Genomic DNA, 19,242 nt, shown 5'->3' with positions numbered 1-19,242 from the left:
AAACTACAGGAAAATAATTCTATAATGCAAGCAATGCGTACATACAAGAAAAACTATTATCTGTTAGAGATTGAGAACTTCTTGCATGGAAAAATACCCATACAGTACCTGATATTTTAAGCATATAATGTATGTGTGCTTTCTAAGTATACATCGCATTAATATATTCTCTCAGTCATTTGTAAGTCAACTGACTTATAGTGTGACATGTATGTATTACTTCTACATCTTTAGATACTGATACAATAACTCATTAGTTCTTGGCTGTTTATTATTGGGTGGTGATGATGCATTGTCAACATGCCAGATTATAACTATTTCCTGACATTTTAAACTGAAGTCGGACTTTTCCTTTAAAATATTACTGTAAAAATTTAATAAATGTAACTTCTTCTTCTTATGGCGCTACAGTTCACTGATGAGCCTTGGCCTCCTCCATGATTTGTCTCCATCTATCTCTACTCTGGGCCACAACTTTCCAATTTCTGTACTGGAGCTTCCGAACATCCTCATCCACCCATCTTAATTTAGATCTTCCTTGTTTTTCTGTCCACGTGGTCTATCCAGCATCACTCTCTTACCGGGGTCACACATGGAATGTCCATCTTAACCTTATCACCTTATTGCACCAATAACTGTTGGTTCTTGATATAAGTTGTAGAGTTTTTTATTAAAACGTTTTCTCCATTTTCCATTATCAGATACTGGTCCCAATATTCTTTGTGATATCTTTCTTTCAAAGGTCTCCACCAGCTGTTCATCTTACCTTGAACTGGTCCAAGTTTTCGCAGCATAGGTCAATACAGGTCTTATCAGTGTCTTGTACAATGTTAACTTAGTTTTTCTGGACAATATTGTGCTCTTAAAATGTCTCTGTAGTCCATAATAGGTTCTATTTGCCGTTATATGTCGTGCCTTTACTTCTTCCTCTGAATTGTTCTCATGTGTCACAACAGAACCCAGGTATCGAAAGAAGTCCACTCTATCAAGGTGTAATTAGCCATTGATATGGCCGGTGATGTATAATATCTGTGTGCTTTATCTGCTGCCATGTACTTAGTTCTCTTATCATTCCTTACCAGTCCCATTTTTTCCCTTCCCTTTCTATGGCCAGAAATGCTTCTTCTACTGCATGTAAAGATCTTCCTAGCATTCCTAAAAAAAATATGCCGAAAGCAGCAAAGAAAAGGATGGAAAAGTACTTCTTCCAAAACGTCAGGATATTGTGTAATTTATATATGTATTATATTCCCCTTCCCAAGGGTCAAAAGTTTGAGACCAGAGTGAGATACAGGCTCCAAAAGGGGGAGGGTATTCCCTCCTTCAGATACCACCTTGCTCATATCCCTTCCTGAAATTTGTGGGCATGGTACTGCTTGGAGCCATATTAGTTCATTGAAGCATCTGCATCAACTTGTTTCCCAAGTAATCAGAACCGTTGGGCCAACATCAGTTTTTACGTGGGAAAGATTGTCTTCACGTTGGTTGGCTAAATGACGTTGGGCCATCAGTGTTTGCCAACATTTGCCCAAGCATGGAGAAGCGAGTTAAATTCAATTTTAAAAACAACTTTCTCATGCTAAGAAAACTTTCAAGAGAATGCTGTAAATTCTAGAGTGTAAAATAAATTACATGTAACAATGTTTCTTTTTTAATATTTCAGTCACAGCACATACTGAAAATATAATATTTTTTTTAAATGAAAGTAGAAGCTATTTTTAACTTTCAGTCAGTCACCAGTCCTTTGTTAGCTGCCATGGATGAAAGATGTGCAGATAATTGCTTATTGTTTTTCTGTTTAGCTGTAGTAGAACAAGAACATTCTTACAGGTATTATTGTGAAGGTTGTTAAACAATGTTATGTGCAGACTAAATTCCATAAAAGGTGGAAAACTAAGTAACCTCTAGAAAGTTTTGTGCTATCACTTGAAGGTACGGAACCTTGAAAATAATGATACCATGTGACTGAGAAGTCCTGTATTTTTCCATTTTCATAAATAATTTGTACTAGTGTTTACATTTGGCCTCACAATAAATTATGTATATATCAGAACAAAATCCTATCCATTTTTTAGTTTTCAGTATGTTGGCCCAATGTAAAACCACATGTTGGCCCAATATAAAAACCACACATTGGCCCAATGTAAAAACCATGAGTTGGCCCAATATGAAAATCACACGTTGGGCCAATGATGGAACCATGGCCAAAATTACCATTACGCAACAGTATGTTCTTACATTTCACCAACCATTTTCAGTACGGTTCGCCCAACATTTTTGTGACTTGGGTTTGCACTTTGCTTGCTGTGACTAGTATATTACTCATAGTGTTGCCAAGTATTTTATTGCAATGTTAATTGGACATTATCCATTGTTTGGTGCTATTACTTAAACTTATTTTAACACTGTGTTTCGAGAGGGTGAACAATTTTTTTCTCCTGCCAATGGTGGGGTTTGAATCTATGACATATTTGTGATTTTACTACAAATCTGTTGTGCTAATAATCAGTTCCCTGGAATTCTCTACTACTTTATGCGTAATTTATACTACTATTTTGATTTTCTGAGTAGAGGGGACCATATTTGCTTCAATTATATGCTGGAATGACATATAGGGTTTGCAGCCATTGCTATGAAATCTGCTTCTTTGATTTTCCTCTGTTTTCAATTTGGTTTCTTGTATAGTGCTGTTATGTTGTTGCTCTGAACTGAAAATTATTCAGTCAGTGGCGTATTCTCCCACGATTCCTGGTTTTCTGCCGGTAAACCAACTTTTTCCCCCTATATATATATATAGAAATTGCCACAAAATTTGTTCGGCTTTTGCTTTTATTTTACTTCCATGCCTCCATTAGTGTTATATCTATATTGTATCTAATTAATATACAGAGTGGGTGAGAAGTAACTACTCATTGAAAATTTGCTGCAGTTTTTGTAATATTTAAGCAATCTCATTGAAATTTTCTGTACACATACATTATGGAATAGTATTACATATGTGCATACGAATTTCACAATATAATGATGTTTGGGCCATAGGCTTATATTTTCTGCATGACACCATGAATGGCAAACGCTACCTGACAAAGTAGCAAGGGTATGCTTGGTCCATCGTATCTCGCTGGGAAACATTGGTGAGCTTGTTTTCATACAAGACGGCATGCTGCCGCACTTTGCACTTACCATATGGACTTGGTTGGACCATAATTTTCTGGGATGTTGGCTGGGACAACAAGGAACTCATAGATGGCCTACTAGAAGTCCAGATCTCATGCCCTGTGACTTTTTTCTGAGGGGCTGGGCAAAGGAGGAAGTGTACAAGTCAAAACCCTGCAGTATTGAACAATTGGAGGTACGGATTTGAGATGTTATCACAAACGTCCCGAAGGAATTCTTACAGAAGACCTTCGATTCCATACCCGTTTGTTTGAGGAAGCTGGTGGATGCTGCCGCGCCGGTGTCCATATTGAAATCTGAGCTGGCACATATGTAATCCTATTCCGTACAGAAAATTTAATTGAGATTGCTTAAATATTACAACTATAGCATATTTTCAATGCTTAGTTACTTCTCACCCACCCTGTATAATAAATATGTATAATAAATAAGAATTGTTGCAGTGAACCAGGTCAAATTTTCAGAATACACCACTGGATTCATTCCACGCATATTCAGCTATTTTCGACCTATTACGCCTTTGCATGTATGCTGTTTGTGTTCATCTATCCTCTTCTCTAGAGGGCATCCTGATTTTCCTATGTAGGCTCACCTGCATTCACATGGCATGTTCTATGTACAGTTCTTGCTAGTTGTATGGGGTTTTCTGATTTGATCTTTTATAGTATGCTTCCCAGTGTCTTCTTACTGTCCTAAGCTGGAATTTTGAACCAATTTTGCTCATCTTTTCTTTAACCCAGGTGAGTGAGTCAATCTTTGTCTCTCGCTGTTTGTCTCCTTGGTTGTGGATGGCTCTCTTAGCTGTGTTTGGCAAATTCCCATTAATTCTCATTGTATCTATGATGTGTTTCTGGTCTTGTCTGAGTGATTGATTGATTTTGATATAATGAGCATATCAGCACATTGGCTACAGTGATTTATCTACATACCATAACACCACCTAACCCTCTCCCAGAATTTCTTTAACACCACTAAAATTTTTCACAAATGCTCAATTTATGGTCATTTTGGCTCGAAATTTATCCTTACACCCCCAAATGAAAAATTCTGGATAAACCCCCGATTGGCTATTTTTGCTCATCACGCAACAGTAGGATAAGCCCCATAAATAAACAAAACTGAGTCCACGTCCCTAATAAGTAAATAAAAGATGCATATGTATAGGACCAGTGGCAACCCACCATCATGAGGAAATTGGGGAGCTACGAGTGAGTAGCATAATCCAGTCTGGGAAATTTCCTTTAACAGCTAAGTGTTTGACATGCTGACCCCACGTCTCCCTATTACCATTGAAGACATATCACCTTACAGTGAAGAAATTTTAGGAGAATATCAGTGTGGTTTTAGAAAAGATAGATCAACCACAGCATATGATAGCATATGTAGAAAAGCACTTTTTAATATAATGTAAGAATTTGGTATACCACAGAAGCTAGTCAGGCTAATTAAAATGACATTAGTAAATACAATGCCATAGGAGGCGAATATACTGAAGAATATAAAGAGAAGTGAGGCAGGGAGATGTACTCTCAACCCAGCTATTCAACCTGGTCTTGGAAATAGCCATACGAGGGATAGAAATAAACAAAGGAAGAAATATTATCAACAGAATAAAACAATATCTTGCTTATGCAGATGAAGTAGTCTAACAAGTAGAACTGGGATAGGAATCAAGGAAACCTTTGTACAACTAGAGAATGAAGCAGAAAGAGTGTCTCTCGCAGTCAACAAGGAAAAAAACAAAGTATATGATAATCACGCGGGAGAAGAGCAAATATCAAAAAGTTAAAGGTATACAAATAAACAGCAGGAAATTTGAAAGAGTTGAGAAGTTCAAATATCTAGGGACAATCTTAACATATACAAAAAATATAAGTGCAGCGATGAACAACAGAATAGCTGCAGGCAATAGATGCTATTTTTCCCTCTGGACGTTATTCAGATTAAAGAGCATATCTAAACATCTCAAGATAAGGTTCTACAAGACTGCAATAAGACCCACAGTTACATATGGAGCAGAAGCATGATGTCTAACAGCACAATATGAGAAAAACCTACTCGTATGGGAATGGAAAATCCTAAGGAAAATATATGGACCAGTGAATGAAAGGGGACTCTGGCATATAAGAACAAATAGAGAACTCGAGGACCTATATCAGCAGTCAGATATTGTGAATGAAATCAAGAGGATGCGATTAAGATGGTTAGGACATGTGGAAAGGATGGAGGGAAGGAGGTGTGTGAGAAAATTGATGTATGAGAGACCAGAGGGAAGAAGAAGGGCAGGGAGATAAAGGAAGAGGTGACTGCAGGAGGCTGAGGAAGATCTACGGAAGCTGGGGGTGAGAGGATGGGGGAAGAAAGCATCTGGATTCATCTGGCAGTCCATTGAGGAGGCGACCAAGGCCCTAGAGGGGCTGTAGAGCCACAGGGTAAGATAAGGATATCCACACATCTAGGTAGGATTGTGGGAGGGAGACTGCAGTAGGGAGATAGACCAAGGTCCTTCGAGGGCTGTCGAGCATGGGTTATTATTATTATTAAAACTTCCATCCTATTTTCATAAAACTAATTCATCCATTCATTACCTAACAAGGACTAAAACTATTCTGCATCCGAAAACAAAATCTCGTTACTTATTAAAAGCTGAGGCTGTAAAGGGCACTCAGCACATACAAGGACAACACGACTCCACAGAGGATTATCCTGACCATGTATCCTGGCTAAAGAGCCTCCTTGTCCTGCAAGAAGCAGTTACCAGGGTGTACTTTGGGTGCCTTCAGAAGGTCATCCCTTACACCCCGTTCGTGTCTAATTTGAACCGATTCTTCTGGCCCTTGAGCTCAGGCAGTGGATTATGGCGTTCTTTGTACTCCTTGTATCTCTCAGTGTGTGTTGGCTTTCAATACACAGGTGTTGATATTTGATTTCCAAATATACACACTAGGATATCTTAGAATGACGGGCATTTGTTTTGTTCCTTTTCCATAGTAAATCTAATTGAAAACGAACAAAACCACTTTACTATACATAATGGATACTGAACCAATACCATACCTTATATTTTATGCATTTTATGGGGAATGCACCCCTCCCCCCCCCCGTTCCACCCTCTTGTGACACCTGTGGATTCTATTTACTAGGCACTGCCAAATCTAGTCTAATATGCACAGAGATATCCAACTTAACAGCTATAGATATCCAACTTAACAGCTATGAATGTTACTCACAACAAATACATAAGAGTGGACCCAAATGCGAAACTTGTAATTTGACCTATATTGTAAGATCTGAGTTATCTTAATTAGCAAATCATTGGGCAAAGAGGTATACAAAGAAAGAACCTAGCCAGCTATGATATTTTATTTCATTTCCATAGATCCTTGACCGAACAATATTGAAAACATAAAAAATTAATTACATGACTGGTTATCTGAACTTTTATTGTGCTGGAGATTGCAGAGTTCACCACAGACGTGTTGTTTGGGAAAGTCAATGGGCCGATAATAATACAACCACAGGTTGCTCTATCACCTAGATGGAATAGGTTAGGTTTCAATGCAATTTGGAATGACATGCTGCTAATATTTTAATAGACACCAACCCACCATCGTGTAGAAATTAAGGAGCTACGAGTGAGTAGCGTAATCCAGTCTGGGAAATCTCCTATAACGGCTGGTGGTTTGACATGCTTACCCGACGTCACCCCATTCCGTTGAAGATCTCCACACCTCTAGGTAGGATTGTGGGAGGGAGACTGGCAGTCGAGAGATAGGCAAACACCCATCCAGGACTGTAGAGTTATGTTATGTTATGGATGAGGTTCAACTTGTAGCATCCAAGAAAGGTACAATTTTATTACTTATATTGTAATTGTTACTATTTATTATTAGTAAACAAATTAATAAGATTATCTAACCAAACAATTTGCATGTAAATATTGACTTGATGTACATTAATTATTGAATATTAATAATAATAAAATTATTTTTTACTTTAAAATTTGTTAGAATTAGGCTTGCATTTTTAAAACAGCTACTTGTGTTTCTGTGTCTGTGATATTAATATAACTTTCAAAACCTCTTCAACCAATCTAGTGTTTTAATCAATTTCGAGATGTTGTTTATTTGACTATGAAATTAGTTCCCCATGTTATGAAACTAAAGGGATATGCTGGGATTCATGGTGGGGTTTTGTAACAATTATCCCATGAAATTTCAATTCTAAATAGGTACCAAAGTTTTCTATATTCAATGAAGATGAAATGCACTTGAATGGCATATAGCTTCAAAATTTCAGTGTTGACCCATTTTATGATAAATGAGGAGCTACTTGAAAGCAAAAGAAGGTAACTCTGGTCCTGAAAGCCAGAGAACAGTGACTTCGGGAGTCAACATGCTGACCTTACATTATTAATTGAAAAGCTAATTGGTCCTCAAAGGGATATTATGCTACAGAGTAGTATTGTTTAGTTTTAGATGCAGTTGACTGTGAAAGAGGACTTCATACTGGAAGCACGAAAAACAGGGGTTAGAGAGAGTTTTCATGCTGACTATGCATCTATGACAAAATCACCTGGTACAAGTTGTGTTTTCCTATGACTGTCACCAAACACAGGTGACTGTGGCTACGTACTGTGTCGAATGGCCTTGACACATCTCCTATTTTTCTAGCTGCATATTTTTCACTCAATGCAACGACCATTTCATTCAGTGAAAAAGATGCAGCTAGGAGAACACATGTAACTGAAACAATAAGAGATGTGTCGAAGCAATTTGACATGGTGCGAGGCCACAGTTACCTGCATCGGGCAACAGTTTTAGGAAAACATACCTTTAAGCATTTGTCATGCAATCAATACTCATTTTCTTAATATATAAGTTACGACCCTTTCCAATAATTCATTAGCTATGGTTCAGTGCACATAAATTCAAATAAAATACTTGAATTGAATTTACATTACTTCTTCTTCCACTTTCAGTTTTACAGGACACAACCAATTTGATAAAATTTCCTATTATAGTAAGAATAAGTAGTGACCAAATTTGTTCAAAGGAAAAGAAGAAAGTGTGGACCATTGTGCCCAAGGAACGTGTTCAAATATGTGTCAAAAATGAAACACCAGTGAAAAACTTAAGTGCTCAAGTCAAGGTATGTATGAGATTTAGTGTATAGAATTACAAGTGGATAAAAATGCCATGTTCTGTATGGGTTATTTTTAATAACTTAGCAGCACGTAAAGTTTCTATGAGAAAGGACATGACAATAGAATATAGAGGTGCAAAACCTATGAGGAGTTTGATGTTAATAAATAATACGTGGCTAGACAGCCATGGAAGAGCCTTGGCCTATCTCTCGACTGCCCGTCTCTTTAATACTATTACTAATAAAAAACACCACCAATTATATTTAGTAACAAACATAACAGCTCTTTGTTGGATTATTATTATTATCAAATAGAGCTTTATAATACTGTAAGTCATCATTAGTTTGAGTTAAATTATGTTTTGATTAAGATACATAAGTTTGCAGGTTTGATTTTGCACTTGTTATGATTAATACATACATAATATGAAATACCTACACATATAAAATAGTGCAATATTAAGGTTTTTCTGTTTTCTTGAATGGAATAGTGTTCGCAAGTGAACAACTGACTGCACTGTGTTGGAATGGAAACTTCTACATTTTAAACCTTCTCAGGGAGTAAGAATGATAACTCAAAAAGTCCACTAGCTATCATGCTAAGCAAGAGGAAAGTAATTTCATTTTACCCTGCAAGTAATGGAGAAAGTGTCATCACACACTTTAAGTTTTTCAAATCAGTAAGCGTGTCTGGTAAAAGTTTCCTGTCCCACAGGGATGGCAAAAAGAGTAGGAATTAAATCATTTTTTTTTGTAAAAATATAAAAACATGCTTAAATGTGCTTGCATGGTTTTTGGCAGCATGCACATAGATATATGTTTTTTTATAGAAAAACTTTTTCTAGTGAATGGCCCTGTAAAATATTTGAACAGTTTGATTAAAGCAAATAAAAAATATACGTAAACATGCATTTTTCTGTTTCTGATAAATGTTTGTTGAGTTTGATAATGAAACTAATAATAATTTCAGTAACTTTTCTTCCAGTGAAAGTAAAACATTCTGGATGTACTCTATAATTGTAACTTAAAATATTAACTTAAATATTTTTATAGTCTTCGTACCTGAATTTTGGAGATTTTTTTTAATGACAGTTCGAACAATGTCAACTGGCATGTTTATTTACAGTTTAATATTGACGCTATTTATGGTTTAACATGATTAGTATTTTGTATATTTTTCTACACAAAATGTTTGCTATTATTGCCCATAAAATTTTGAATTTTAAATCAAGAGAAATCCTGTGTTTACAATTCATATCGTATGAGCTTCACACCTATTTTCCTACCTGAGAACCTAATAATCACCATTAAATGATTACGAGAGTAATGTACTTTCACCAAAAGTGTTTCTGGTATCTACAAAATCCTTATGTACATTATTCTATAAATTATTTATTTAGTGATTTAAGTCAGCCATTTTTTTCAACCTGATTTAAATCAATCCACCCTGGCTGTGGCCCACCTTCTGGCCCACCCTGTCAAAAAAAAATAGGCAAATTTTGCGATAAAATAAAATGCATATCTACTAATGATGATGCATATGATTGAAGCCTTTCTTGTATTGGTCACCTAATAACAATATAAATATCAAAATATTTTATTTGAAGATGTAGGCCACTTAGATCTTTAACAGCCATCCAGTTACCTACCCACACCAGAAAGTCTACAACTGCCACTGCCGTCCCACTATCTATTTTGGAAAATCTTTTTCCCGTATTCAGGATTCTGAACAATTGATTGATTGAATGAATTAAGTTATTCAACATCGTTTTCCTGTCACTTTTGGCTAATAGAATGAGGAATGAGCGATGACATGAAATTGGTGAAGGCCACTCACACAGAATACCCTCATACCAAGATTCGACCTAGGGACTCTTGGCATCAGGGATTCCAAACAAGTTGAAAAATTTCAAATGTGCTTAAGTGTTGGAAAGTTCTTTGAAATGACAGTTCTCATTCCAGAACTGCAAATACAATCACTTCAGAGAGACAATTTTCAATGCTGAAATAATAATAATAATAATAACAGACCTACATTTCAGCAATTTTCAGTTCTCAAGGAGAAGAAATTATTAAGACATCTTGCTGTGAGTGTAAGATATAAACACTTTATACTTCTTGAAAATGCAAAAATTGTTGAAATATAGATCCATTTCCAGTATGTTGCAGAGATACGTTTGTGTCACATTTCATCATCATCATCATCCTTTGCCATTTCCTGCCTCTTGGCTGGTTGGCTGGGTCGGCATAGAAGTCAAGCCTCTCCATTATTTTCTGGTCTTCCACCACTCCTCTCTTTCCACAGTGTTCCAATCTTGTCCTCTTCTCCTAACACTCTCCACTATCTGCTCTTTCCACTGACATCTTTGGCCTCACTCCCACTTCTTGTGCATTGTAAGCTCTTACTGGTAGTCTTTCTGTATCCATCCTCTTCATGTGTCCAAACCATCTCATCTGTGCCTGATGTATTCTGTCCTGAAGCTTTACTACCACCACTGTCTGTCATATCTCCTCATTCCTTATTCTATCCCTTCTAGTCTTCCCCAATATACTTCTTAAAAATTTCATCTCGACTGCCTGCATCTTTCTTATGTCTGTCTGTCATTGTCAAGTCCTTGCTCCATACTTAATTATTGGCACATAGTATGTGTTGTATATTACCTGCATTTCATAGGTACATCCCTGTTCCATATTAATCTTCGAACACTTTGATATAGTCCACCACCAATTTGTCCTCTTCTGTTTACCTCCTCATCTATTCTTCCACTTCTCTCAATTACGTTTCCTACATATTTGAAACTCTCCACTACCCTCAACTCTGTGTCCACCTTTATTCTCTGTTTCTTTTCTGCTCACTCTTTTCTGCACTGAATATGATTCCTGCTCTTCTAATTTCCTCATTCCAACTATCAAGCTGTCTCTGAATTTCTTCTTCCCTGTTATTTATCACATGTAAATCACAAACAGGGAGATATTTGTTACTTCTAAGCAGGAATCTCTTTAATTTAAAATGCAGAATTCCAATACAGAAACGAACACTCACCACACAAAGCAGATATGCAGTGTGCCATAATGTTTCCATGGTCTATACTAGCAGTTTATCTCCTTCAAGGGCTATTTCACCATATAATTTTTAAGCTCATTTTTGCTGCTCTAAACAATAGTCCATTTTTAATATATCTTCAATGAGTCTCACCATAAGCAATTTCTAAAAGCAATGTTGCTTTGAATAAATTATAAATATGATTGAAATCACTGAAATTAACCTTCAGCTGGAATTGAACTTTACCTTAAACAGTATTTTAACCAACAGACAGTCAAAAACTTCTGATTTTGTGGTATGATAATCACATCCCTTGCCACTCACAAGAGAATTTAGGAATGAGGGTGATGACACCCACTTTCTGTATAAAACTTATAATAAATCTTCAGTTAACATAAAGTGTTATCAACCCTTTTTAATGTCTAGCTGATCATCCCCCTATCTTGATGTTTAACACCAACAATAAATCTTCAATTAGCATAATGAGTGAGTGGCACATAGATAAAGAGGTTAATCTGGCCCCTTTCAAGAAAGGAGAAGTTGTTAATATGTCATTGTACGCACCCATGAAAAAACTTTATGGACCTATTTGCATTAATTGAAACCCTCCCATTCCAAACCTGATCTAAAGAGACAAGTGGAATGGCAATGCTGAAAATAACCTACCCAATCGATCGGTACCATTTCAGTGAACTTGGCTTTCATGATGAATTATTCTAGGGTTAGGATGAGTTATGGAGAAAATTCTGAGCTTTTGAAAGCTAATGGCTTTATCATCTTCAGCTTAAGATTCCAAACTCTAAAGGACCCATAAAACTCATCTTTAGTCCCAGAGAAGATTCTATGCTTTAGAGAGCTATTATCACTTCACAACATACAAAGTCTCAAACCTTTTGATATTTAATGTGCCTCACCTTCAATTTGCACAGAGAGGTAATGTTACTCTTATCTTCAGTACTAAGATTCTGAGCTTTTGAGAGTAAAGCTGATTTCTATGATGGAGTGGTTAGCACAGCACACTAAGATGCCAGATGTCCTGGGTTCAAATCCCAGCCTGAGCATGGGTATTGTGAGTGTCCCTTCACCAATTTCATCATATCATCACTCATCCTCATCATTGCAATTAGCCAAAAGTGGCAGCAAGGGAAAGTAAAATAAACAAAATCAATCAATCAATCAATCTAGAGAGTTAACATTACCCTCAGCTTCATTTCAAAGATACAGAGCTTTCAAGAGCTAGATATTCTCATCCTCAGGGGTCTATCCAAGAACTCACCTGATCAATATCCTGAGCAAAAGTTCTTCATAATTATTTATCACAAAACATTCTCTACATGTTGAAAATTGGTGACATAATTACAGGGTGCAGCAACTGAACCTGATGGTTTGTAAATACAAATAAAAACAAAATTCTTTCATACAACTAAGTCAGTTGAATACATGTTGCACTACATCTCAAAGCATTTTAGGAAAATAGCATGAGTCGCAGTTTCTTGAAAAGGACAGTTCACTTTTTGAATGACAACCTTACGGTGTCCACCAGGTATTCTTTTCATTTCTGATGCAGTTTCCTTGAAGTTCCATATCCACAGTAAATTGATATTCCGACTGGGAACATGCAGATTACAGTGAATGTTAAAGTGTCGACGAAAGGCACGCTGCATTGCCACGACACATTCATTATGAAAAATGTCTCAACAACAAAAGCACTTGTTGTGCTGACCACTGCTCCATGCTGTCTGGCATGCTTTGAGATAACGAATAGCTGAATATTGTTACTTCCATTCAGTATTGATTTATAAACCATCAGATTCAGTTGCTGCACCTCACAGGTGTGCTATTCAAAAAATGAACTGTCCTTGTCAAGAAACTGCATGAAACTGCCACTCGTGCTATTTTCCTAAAATGCTTTGCAGTACAACATGTATTAAATTGACTTCATTGCACGAAGAGTTTTGTTTTTATTTGTAATTAAAAACCATCAGCTTCAGTTGGTGCACCCTGTTTAAAAATTTTAAAGAATAATTATGATCATGCTCATCAGCATTTTCTTACTTTTTAGCCTAGGGTGCCAGAAGCAACAGTGACGTCAAAATCTTTACCACCATCTGGATCGTCACTTCTGAACACCACAAAGAAAACCACACCACCTGATGCACCAAAGATTACTAATGTGGAGAAGGCACCAATCAAAAGTGATGATGTTAACAATTCAGCTTCATTCGACAGGAGTGACATATTTTCTGGCAACTATTTCAAGGGAGAACGTTGCCTTGGTTACGACAGTTCCCATTTCTCATGCTTGCTCGATGAGATAGATTATGTTCATTCATTATATTTAGAAGACAGTCTTCAAGATCTTCAACAGTGTGATTACATTGGTGAAGAAGAATGCGACAAAACCGTCAATGTGAATGTACCTGAATACAATCCTGAATGCTTGGAGCTAAAAGACATGACCATTCCACTAAATCAAGAATTGGTGTATGCAAACATAGAAGGTGAAGAGGGTGAAGAAACTGTTCAGTTGGCACCATATTTCAATTTCGATTATTGCCAAGTTGAAGTTGATACTGCAACAGTTGAAGAGAAGCCTGTAAATATCCCAATGGAAGCATCTGTACCGTGGGACATGGATATTGACAACTATGCATTGCACTGTGTCGATCACGACCTGGTCACACTGCCAGTCCTTGATAGCAACATTGTGCAGGAACAAGTACCAGCTGAGCTGCATTTATTTGGAACTGGAAAGAGAATGCTGGAAGAAGATGAAGATAATGATGATGCTGAAATACTGATGCCGCTTGTAAATCCTATGCAGCTAATGCCACTTCTGGCAAGCAGATATGCAAGTACGAGGAAAAGGCGATCATATAGAAGGACCAAAGGACGGAAAGTAAGTATTCACAACATGCAAAATTTCAGCATTCACTGTCAGGGTTGCCAGGCATCCTGGATTTTATTCCTTTAATTACAATTTTCCCCAGCTCTATCCAGGTTTCAAAATGCCTAGGTCTTCAACTTTTCTTTAACTGGTGGTGACATATGCGTCTCCCTTATTGCACAAAGCGAGGAAAACCTTGTGATCTGACATCACAGGGGAATTCTTTCATTATTAGGCTAAATGCCTAAGTTGTTAGATTAGGCTTATTAGGTTTAGTTCTCTTAGCATAAATAATACATTTACAGTGTATTTATGCTAAGAAAACCAAACCTAACAGACCTATCCTAACAACGTATGCATTCCTCATCTAAAGCAAAGGTTGTTCTCACGATGTGCGATAAGGGAAACTCATGATGCATTGTGGGACAGATATTAATTTTAGTTCCGCTTCCCCACATGTTTGTGACTGCTACTTCCCATGCACTCTTTCTACTTTCTTTCCTGTGAAAGTGGGACATGAGTGCTATTGTAAGGTCTGTTCAATGTGCTTCAAGGGTAAATGATGCAAACAAGATGAAATGATTGCGTCAAGGACGTATTTAGGGGGGTCCAGGGGGTCCCACCCGAAAGACTTATCAAGTACTAAAATTAAATAATGAAATATGTATTCGTTTAGACTTTGTTGTATAATTTCCTCTGAACTTATTGGAAAACAAGGATTATATTGGGATCACACTGCTTTGAAGGACAGAAAGGACGTATTTATGAGGGGTCCAGCCCCCTGAAAGACTGGCCAAATACTAAAATTAAGTAATGAAAATATTAGCAATTGTTGAATAATCGATGGTTATTAATTTACGCTGAACTTTTTAGAAGGCAAGGAATATATTGGAATCATACAGCTTTGAATGACATTACAAAGAAGATTTATGTTCACTACTACTCAAAATAATATGAATAAAATATTAATCAGAAACTTACTTTTCTCCAACTACATGTAACATCATATTTGTTATTCAATAAATATTCAATTATTCATATATTTGACATTAATTGCATTGCCAGGGCACTTGCTTTTATGTAAATTATTCCTATCTTAACTACAGGTAAGCTACGTAATGCATATGCGCTGTTATATCTCTATTCTTATACAGTATTTTTACCTATTTGTGTAATAATGATATAATATTAATTTATGTATTGGAATTAGTATTAATTAGATTTAATATAATTATTTTAATGTAAACATTATTATTATTACTATTATTATTATTCCTGAAACACTTGGTTCGGACCCCCCCCCCAAACATATTTCTAGATACGTGCCTGGCCTGGATTGTGTATATTTTGCAAGTCATGGTTGGTTGAAGATTAGTGTTAATGAACATAAAGCAGATAACAAATACTGCAACAAATAGTTTTAAATGACACACCAATGCAATGAAGCATTCTCGAGGATTGGAGTACAAGAATAACAAGGTATCTTTAAATAAATATGGAGAAACTAATACTCACTTTATCCGCGAAACTGTTTTTTATGTTCTTTGTTCTATTAATTTCAGTGGCCACTGCCACCATCCTCATTGGAACTTGTTGTTCTCCGGCTGCCGCTAGGTGCATCCGTGTTGTCTGCTATTTCCTGGCACTAACTGTTGTAGATGGGGAATCCATGTGTGGTGTGCCTGTCTGCTATCGATGTTTAGCTCATATTGGAAGTTCATTATGGCATGTGTTTCCTTGATTTTAGTGTATACGAGTGTGTGGCGGGTGTGCTTGACTTGTACCTTTCTGTATTTGATGTGTTTAGCAAGCGGCGGCTGAAGAACTAAGAACAATGGAAGCACGCCAAGCAACAGTACAACAAGTTGCAACGAAGATGGTGGCAGTGGCCACTGAAATTAATAGAACAAAGTAGAAAAAACCAGTTTTGCGGATAAGTTAGTACTAGTTTCTCCGTATTTATCTACTACCGTGTCTCTCTTCTCTTAATTACGAATGGTATCTTTATTATTTACAGTATCTGTTAGTAGTTTTTACATAAGAAGGAATTGTTCTGAAGATGAAAAAAGCGAGTAGAAATATTTACTAACGCTAACTAATGTGCTTTTGCAATTTCGTCCCTTATTTTGAACTTGTCCTTGCAATTCTTTCCCATATTTTCATCTTGACAGCCTGGCAACCTTGTTCACTGTAATAAGTAATGTGAGACTTGCATGCTACTACTTCTGAGGAAACATTACTTTTTCAGTACAATTATTTCTTAGACCTTAAGATGCTTGATTTATACTCGTGTTCACATAGCAAGTGATGTATCCATGTACACCAAATATTCCTTAACACTTTCCCACTTTCGTAACAACAAAAAACATGAACATTTACTTCCTTCATAAACTAGTTTACATTTATAAAATATTTGTGTTACAGATGTGACTCTTATGCTGTTATGAAGAGGGGAGGGAGGGGGCTAAAATCATCCCTGGCAGGGGTGAAAATTTATCTTTTGTACTGGAGGTGCTTGCAGGAAGGGGAGTCATGGCTCCCTGAAAATGAATGTCAACCTAAAAGTATATATTTCACACATATATTTTCATTTCAGTCACAGTAATTTATGCTAATTATTATAAAGGTGTTGCAGAACCTTAATCTCAAACTGAAGGAGTGTATTTTGAAGGGCAATGCTATTAGAGAAGGAAATATGCTTTGTTTGCCTCTCTGGAAAAGCTGCCTCACTTGCCCCTCCTTGGAAAAAAATCCTGCAGACATGCTTGGGTATAGTGGGGGAAATCATTTTCATTCTACTCCTTCAATTTTTACACTTACACTGGTTAAGGTATGTGTATTGTTGTGTTTGTTACATCATGCATGTCAATCTTCATTTTTATTATTGTAAATAGAAAGAAGAAAATACAGTTTTTAGAATCAACAGAACAGAGAATGTTCAGAAAAAGTCATAAGAGTTGTTGTATATGCTATTATTAAAAGTAGCTTGTGTGTTTGTTTGTTCTATGGAAACAATTAAGCATATGAGTCCATCAAGGGTTGGCATCCTTTCCCCATCAAAAGATTCATCTGTGCACTACTATGTGCATGTACAGAGTGATCACAAAGTCCCATTACTCTCTATCACGTGTCCACATCGTCATAGATGGTCGCATTGTATTAATGTGAGATCATGGCAGAGGACAACTCTGAGGTAGTGTGACTATTTGTTATGATTAGGATCCATCCATGAGTGTCTGTGTATACCATCGTTTTCATAACAGAGTTTGATTCTCTGCCATGTACAATGGCGATCATCATGATCATCATCATCAGCCATAATTTAGATGTAGATCCTGCAACAATAAGAAACAACAATTCATTAACATCTATGTAATACATAGGGGCTAATGGGACTTTGTGCTCACTCTGTACATTCACTTTAAGAGGTTAATTTCTGTCCATCTATAGAAATAAAAATTACAAATGTTGTCTGGAACTGCATTTAACAATAATTGTGACATGCACTGTAACTACAAAACATCATAAATTACTTCTGTTGTCCCAGGTAACCAAAAGTGATTGGCCCACCTATCCGTATTAAAAATGGTTGGCCAAAGGTAAGGACATGCCATTGGGCAACGTTGGCCGTGGTTCCAACGTTGTCCCAACATGTCGTTAATACTTTGGGCCAACATACTGATAACTAACGTATAGATAGGTTTGTTTTGTGATATACGAGTATGTAATTTATTGTGAGGCCAAATATAAACTCTAGTACAAATTATGAGTGTAAAATACGCTTTCTAATTCATATGGTATCATTGTTTTCCAGGTACCTTCAAGTGGTAGCACAAAACATTTTCTAGACCTTATATTTAGTTTTTCATCTTTCAGCTGACAAAGGACTGGTGATTGACTACAATTTACGAATAGCTTCTACTTTCATGAACAAAATATTATATTTCCAGTCTGTGTTGTGCCTGAAATATTCAAAAAGAAACACTGTTCCATATATTCATTTTACACTAGAATTTACAGCAAACCCTTGAAAGTTGTCTTAAGAGGAGAAAGTGGTTCTAAAACTGATTTTGACTCACTTTTCCATGGTTGGCCAAGTGTTGGCAACTCTTGGCCCAATGTAAGACCAACTTCAATTTGCCAACCAACCTTTCCCACATAAAAACTAGTTGTCCCAATGGTTCTGGTTACTTGTGGTGTCTCAAGATGCACCAGCATAACTTTATAATGTTTCACAAATTCTCTTAGATGAACGACTGCTACAATTGATGCAGTTAAGTTCATTTCATTGTTAGTTTCAAGAGCAGGTAAAATTTCATGTATTCTTGAAATAATAAATGCAGAGGAAATGCTGCTAATGATGGAATTCAATTTATATTTCACATTGTTGTTTCTTTCAGGATAATACAAAGACAACATTTATCTAAAACAGAAGAGGAAAGAGTAAGTTAAGGTCGATTTTAAAGAGTTCAGTTTTGTTTTTCTGTTCTTTCTTTCGCCCCAGTGGAAGTATAAGACAAAAGAAGAAAGGAAGGAATTTTAGACGTGATGAATGCAGCTTATCAAGAGTAAGTTCCATTGCTTCCATGTGTAAGAAGGTAACAGAAAACCAGTTTCATTGTGTGTGGCATCTGCTGAATTGGTGCTGTGTAATACTTTATTTATTTGCTTTTGTTTGTAGTGTTGTGCACTGTCTTGTTTGTGTTTGTGCTCCTTGACTGAAAAAGTTAAGAAAAACATTTCTTTATCATAATATATATAAGCAAATAAAAATGACATACCTGTGTTTGATTCATATTTCATACTGCTAGTTGAATTCATTTGCACAGATTCAGTAGATCTGTAACAAAAAAATATAATTTACCCAATGCAATACATATCAGAGATTTTGTTAGTAGCTAATGTTGCTCTTTAATTATTTATTAGTCTACTTAAGTTTCAACATTGCAAATATGTTTTACATTATGCATTTGATATTGTAAACAAAAAA

General features: G+C 36.3%; 1 protein-coding gene across 1 annotated transcript in view; it reads left to right on the top strand.

Annotated features, from left to right (window-relative positions):
* The window catches only part of LOC145980728 (uncharacterized), a 45,760-nt gene extending 26,740 nt beyond the window's left edge, over positions 1-19,020 (top strand). The window contains exons 4-6 of the mRNA XM_083113789.1: positions 8,159-8,328; positions 13,428-14,264; positions 18,653-19,020. Coding sequence (XP_082969915.1) covers positions 8,159-8,328; positions 13,428-14,264; positions 18,653-18,679 — 1,034 coding nt within the window. The 3' untranslated portion in view covers positions 18,680-19,020. The remainder of the gene's footprint in view (positions 1-8,158; positions 8,329-13,427; positions 14,265-18,652) is intronic.
* The last annotated feature ends 222 nt before the right edge of the window (positions 19,021-19,242 follow it).

The sequence above is a fragment of the Lepisma saccharinum genome, chromosome 28, assembly GCF_977018435.1.
Source record: "Lepisma saccharinum chromosome 28, izLepSacc3.1, whole genome shotgun sequence".
NCBI lineage: Eukaryota > Metazoa > Arthropoda > Insecta > Zygentoma > Lepismatidae > Lepisma > Lepisma saccharinum.
This window is presented reverse-complemented; position numbering and strand designations above follow the sequence as displayed.